The 6,206-nt window shown below is 36.1% G+C and overlaps 1 protein-coding gene across 1 annotated transcript in view; it reads left to right on the top strand.

The window, feature by feature from the left end:
* The window catches only part of THSD7A (thrombospondin type 1 domain containing 7A), a 133,303-nt gene that overhangs the window by 110,726 nt on the left and 16,371 nt on the right, over positions 1-6,206 (top strand). Inside the window, exons 23-25 of the mRNA XM_014940238.1 lie at positions 447-592; positions 1,195-1,369; positions 5,193-5,366. Of these exons, the coding sequence (XP_014795724.1) occupies positions 447-592; positions 1,195-1,369; positions 5,193-5,366 (495 nt within the window). The remainder of the gene's footprint in view (positions 1-446; positions 593-1,194; positions 1,370-5,192; positions 5,367-6,206) is intronic.

Raw genomic sequence — 6,206 nt, 5'->3', positions numbered from 1 at the left:
TGTTCCTGGCTGCAGGAATCGGACAAACATGGGACACATGATTCTGTATCAACTCAGGGAAGAACAGAAAATGTTGGTTCCTTCTAGCAGTAAACTCCAGATGAGGAGCCAAAATCTCCACCGAGGTGCCACAAACATATTGTCACATCCAGAGAGAGTATTTTTACCCAGGTTTCTGAACTACTTTTATTTGCTGTTACAGGAGCAATCTGTAATGGATCTTCTGGCACTTCTTGCAGTGCCAATGATAGAATATAAAGTGTCTTCACTTAGATTTCAACTTACATTTTCGGAGAGGCAACTGATCTGCTTTACAATTAATTTGTCAAATGTATGAAAAAATACTTTATTCAAACACAATGTTTTTTACGAAAATAGAACCATCTCGAGGAATGAATCAGTCTAAGCACTTTCTTGTTAGTTATATTGCTGTTTCTCATTTGCAGGAAAAATGATCAGAAGAAGGACCATAAATCAGCCATTTCAGGGTGATGGGAGACCTTGTCCCTCTCAGATGGAGCAATTCAAACCCTGTCCAGTAAAACCCTGTTATCGATGGCAATACGGTCAATGGTCTGCGTGCAAAGTAGAGGTAAAAGCCATATGGGATGCTGAAGTTATGCAGCTTGTATATCTAGGCACATTTGTGATGTGTTCAGATACTTGTGTAAAAACTGTAAAAAATTTGCTTCTGCCTCTCTTATACAAAAACTAAAGGTTTATTTTTAGATAATAAATAAGATAATAATATTTTATTTTATGATATCAACAGATATAAGAATGTCCTACAGATATTCAAAGTATAAATGTAAACTTTGGCACCTGAGCAGCATCTTTGCTAATAGTTGAAATCCTTCTATTGTAAAAGAACTTCTGTGGAAATAAATTGGCATCCTAGAAGAGAACTCTGCTTGAGATACTGCTGTAGTTGCAATTCAAAGGCATAATTAGCTCCATACTTGAGAAATAGTCATAGCAGCCAAAAGAGCTTTTGGTTTTGTTTGTTTGTTTCTGAAGCAAAGAACAAAGTTTTTTTGTTTTTTGTTTTTTTTTTTAATTTTATTTTATTTTCCCCCTACTGGAGTGAATAAGTCATTAAGCAAAAAATAATGGGAAACAGAGTGGCATGTAAGTCAGATCTAGTCTTTTGAAACTTTCTTCTGTCCAGCATCCATGTATGTCCTCCTTCCCCAGGATGCTCAATGTGGAGAGGGAACACGAGTGAGGAACATTTCCTGTGTGGTTTTTGATGGATCCGCTGAAGATGTTGGCAAAATAGTGGATGAGGAATTCTGTGGAGAAATAGAGCCTATTATAGATGGTAATAAGAAGATGATACTTGAGGAAACCTGCACTGTCCCTTGTCCAGGTAACAAAGCTATTCAAATAAGTGTGGCATTTCAGGATTCGTTGGGTATCATTACAGTTATCAGTGCCTAGCATTAGCCACAGGCAATTAATTTTTTTCACATGCTTTACTGATTGGATTAATCCATCAAATGACCAACAGTCTCACTTTCAGGTAGTGGCTTCATGACAATATATCAATTTAAAAAATACCAGGTTTTAAATTTTATAAAAGACACGTCTCAGTCACAGATTGTGATCTCAGTTATGCTGGGTAGCCTGCTACTCATGGTTGAAGAGAAGATTAATGTTGGATAAGCCTATTGTATTTTAATTTTCTTTGGGCCTAAGTGAAGCATCCTCCATCCCCTGTGAAATGGGCACATCACGTTATCCAGACAGACAGTGAGGGAAAGGGGCAAGTTGTTCCTGGCTGCAGGAATCGGACAAACATGGGACACATGATTCTGTATCAACTCAGGGAAGAACAGAAAATGTTGGTTCTTTCTAGCAGTAAACTCCAGATGAGGAGCTGAAATCTCCACCGAGGTGCCACAAACATATTGTCACATCCAGAGAGAGTATTTTTACCCAGGTTTCTGAACTACTTTTATTTGCTGTTACAGGAGCAATCTGTAATGGATCTTCTGGCACTTCTTGCAGTGCCAATGATAGAATATAAAGTGTCTTCACTTAGATTTCAACTTACATTTTCGGAGAGGCAACTGATCTGCTTTACAATTAATTTGTCAAATGTATGAAAAAATACTTTATTCAAACACAATGTTTTTTACGAAAATAGAACCATCTCGAGGAATGAATCAGTCTAAGCACTTTCTTGTTAGTTATATTGCTGTTTCTCATTTGCAGGAAAAATGATCAGAAGAAGGACCATAAATCAGCCATTTCAGGGTGATGGGAGACCTTGTCCCTCTCAGATGGAGCAATTCAAACCCTGTCCAGTAAAACCCTGTTATCGATGGCAATACGGTCAATGGTCTGCGTGCAAAGTAGAGGTAAAAGCCATATGGGATGTTGAAGTTCTGCAGCTTGTATATCTAGGCACATTTGTGATGTGTTCAGATACTTGTGTAAAAACAGTAAAAAATTTGCTTCTGCCTCTCTTATACAAAAACTAAAGGTTTATTTTTAGATAATAAATAAGATAATAATATTTTATTTTATGATATCAACAGATATAAGAATGTCCTACAGATATTCAAAGTATAAATGTAAACTTTGGCACCTGAGCAGCATCTTTGCTAATAATTGAAATCCTTCTATTGTAAAAGAACTTCTGTGGAAATAAATTGGCATCCTAGAAGAGAACTCTGCTTGAGATACTGCTGTAGTTGCAATTCAAAGGCATAATTAGCTCCATACTTGAGAAATAGTCATAGCAGCCAAAAGAGCTTTTGGTTTTGTTTGTTTGTTTCTGAAGCAAAGAACAAAGTTTTTTTGTTTCCCTACTGTAGTGAATAAGTCATTAAGCAAAAAATAATGGGAAACAGAGTGGCATGTAAGTCAGATCTAGTCTTTTGACACTTTCTTCTGCCCAGCATCCATGTATGTCCTCCTTCCCCAGGATGCTCAATGTGGAGAGGGAACACGAGTGAGGAACATTTCCTGTGTGGTTTTTGATGGATCCGCTGAAGATGTTGGCAAAATAGTGGATGAGGAATTCTGTGGAGAAATAGAGCCTATTATAGATGGTAATAAGAAGATGATACTTGAGGAAACCTGCACTGTCCCTTGTCCAGGTAACAAAGCTATTCAAATAAGTGTGGCATTTCAGGATTCGTTGGGTATCATTACAGTTATCAGTGCCTAGCATTAGCCACAGGCAATTAATTTTTTTCACATGCTTTACTGATTGGATTAATCCATCAAATGACCAACAGTCTCACTTTCAGGTAGTGGCTTCATGACAATATATCAATTTAAAAAATACCAGGTTTTAAATTTTATAAAAGACACGTCTCAGTCACAGATTGTGCCTAAGGAGAATATATTTTTTCACAAAATCTTTTGAAATAAAACCTGCATTTAACTCTATAAGAAAGAGTGTTGGTTTACAGCTAAATATTTGCTTTAAGTGCTTAGATCACCTAACAGGTTTATTAATATTTTTAACAGTGGCTAAGAACTTGATGCCTTTTACAGATGTCTAAGGAGGCTAGGCTAGGGAGTCCAATTTTTTTGTTTTAAGAGGCTATTTCAAAGGAAACTAGTATTTTGATCTCTGAGAAAATGTGTTTCTAGCTGTTTAACTTGCTGGATGTGACACGCACTATCATTGCCCTTGTAGACTTAATCCAAAGGAGCTGTTATAAATGATCAGGTCCATGACCCTCTTAGTGAGAAGGATTAAGAGCCTATAACAGCTGTTTAATTTCCAATAAAACCCCTCCAGTTAATTTCAAACACTTATTTGTAGAATTTGAAGTATATTGTTGTTGTTCAGTAGAGTCATTAGTGGTATATCTTCAAAAGTAGTAGTGATTAATTCCTTCAGTTCAAATGTAGCTATCATTCCACACCAGCACTCTCTTTTTGCTCTTTTGGAACTCCTCTTCCTCAGAATTTTTTCCAGTTCATTTCTGATTGGACTGCAGGTAGTTGCCCCAATAAATAGAAAAGAATCTAAAATGGAGAGGCCTCCATCACTGCTTTGTGCACAGCATTCCAATTGTGTGATTTTCCGATATTTTAACTTATTAAATTAAAATTGGAAGAATAAAACGTTTGTAGTTATGTTTTCTGTTTGTCAAATATACATTAAAAAAAAATGTAGCTGCTTACTGCTCACTTATAAATTTTGCTGAGCAGGAACCTCAACAATCTCACATTTAGCCAGCAAGAGTAACTGCCCTGTAGGGATGTGCTAATGATACGTTCCAACTAATGCTTCCAAAAATCACTACTTGTTTTCCTATTATGTATACATCAGTTCTTCAATTATTCATTTCTTTGCATGCTTTCCTAACGTTGGCAAATAAAATTCCTTCATTAATCAGGCATCTGGTCAACACAGTACTGATTATATCTGTCATCAGTATAATGCAAGGTAGCATGAATTTTTAATAGCTCTTTCACTGAAATAATGAGAACTAAGAGGTTTATTTATGAGTCTGTGCACAGTCTAATCCCATTTTGTACTGTAGTTTTAACAAAATGGTCTTTTTGTATTGTGCCTCAGATCTTCCTTAAATGTTCTTTAGCCAATCATGCTAATTAGTGTCATTGGTATAATTTTATTTTTCAGTTTTACACTGTAAGAAAACATTCTACAAATCTCTATTATGCTAACGTGAAATAGCCAGAGCAGACATTTTAATCACCTTCCCATTTCCCTTTCTTGCAAAGAATGTTCCAGCAGTTGTTTCTGCTGTCTGTTTGGAGAAATTCTGCATGAGAATAAGTAATAATTAATCTTTTTAAAACTAGAGAATGTTTTCTTGTTCTAAGATCAAAGAAGAATAGTGAACAAGAGATATAAATGTAACATAAGGTATACAGTGCACAATACCCTAAAATTCACAAAAATCCAAACATTGGGTGGTGTTATTCAGAAATGGGAATGCTACAGAACATTAGGGAATGCTTTAGAACAAATAGGCTTTTGTATAATCTTTTTATTACTATTTTGTTCTGAAAAGACATTCAGAGTGTGTCAAAATATTATAGTCTTTTAACTATAAGTCAAGTTTAAAAAGAGGAATGAAGGGAACTATAAAGAGAGAAAATTAAGAAACCAGATTTGGACAGTTTTTCTAAGACATATTCAGTGCAAAAAACTCTTCATGTGTGATGCTCATTCATCTTATGAAATTGCTATTTGACAGGGGACTGTTACTTGAGAGAGTGGTCAGAATGGAGCCTTTGTCAGTTGACCTGTGTTAATGGTGAGGATCTTGGCTTCGGAGGGATACAAGTCCGATCTCGGGCAGTGATCATTCAGGAATTAGAGAATCAACACCTCTGTCCAGAACAGGCTTTGGAAACAAGACCATGCAATGGTAAGTACCAAAATACACATAAGGTCACAACAAAAAACCAAACCGAAACAAAAAAAACAGAATGAAAATAGTTTTATTTTCTTTCTGTTCATGTTATCAAATTTAGGCAAATACAGATGTGAGAGATATAGAAGTGCACTTAAATTTTTGTTTTTCAAATAGCTGTAAACACAAAACCTTTCAGACGCTAGTGATCATATGCTACCACTTCCAACACAGTCTTTGGAGAACTGATGATCCTTTATTAATGATGAAATTTCTTTTTATGATATGGGAAAAAATAGTTGCCTTATCTGCTTGATAACGTTAATAAAAAGAAATCATTATGTTTTGATACATAGAATCATAGAATCGTCTAGGTTGGAAGGGACCTTAAAGATCATCAACCAAATTTAGATTTCTCTCTTCCCTTGGAATTGTTGTTATCGCATGACACTGACATTAAAAAAATCTCAGTCATGCTTACCATGGTACTGGACAAAGTATCTAAGAAATGTCATTTCCTGTACAGACATTTCTTGTCCATTCAGTTGCCAGACAGACCAGGCAAAAAAGAAACATATTTATAAGGGCCCTAAGGTGCAGAAGGACTTCATGATTTATCCCAGGCCATATGGGGGATGTACAGCAGAGCTGAGACATGAAGCCAGATGCAACCCAGGCCACTTCACCAAGCACTGGAGCATTGACTGAAGCTCAGCATTACCAGGAGAGGAACCTGACTCCTAAATGAGTTTTGTGCAACAGATGGGACACAATCATTATGAGGTTATTGGAAACATCTGTTTTGCCCAGTAACTGCATTAGGCTTACTCCACATGCAGTGTGTATGACCATTCC

Source organism: Calidris pugnax, unplaced genomic scaffold (assembly GCF_001431845.1).
Source record: "Calidris pugnax isolate Ruff unplaced genomic scaffold, ASM143184v1 scaffold76, whole genome shotgun sequence".
Classification (NCBI taxonomy): domain Eukaryota; kingdom Metazoa; phylum Chordata; class Aves; order Charadriiformes; family Scolopacidae; genus Calidris; species Calidris pugnax.
The sequence above is the reverse complement of the archived record's forward strand: the minus strand, read 5'-3'. Positions and strand labels throughout refer to the sequence as shown.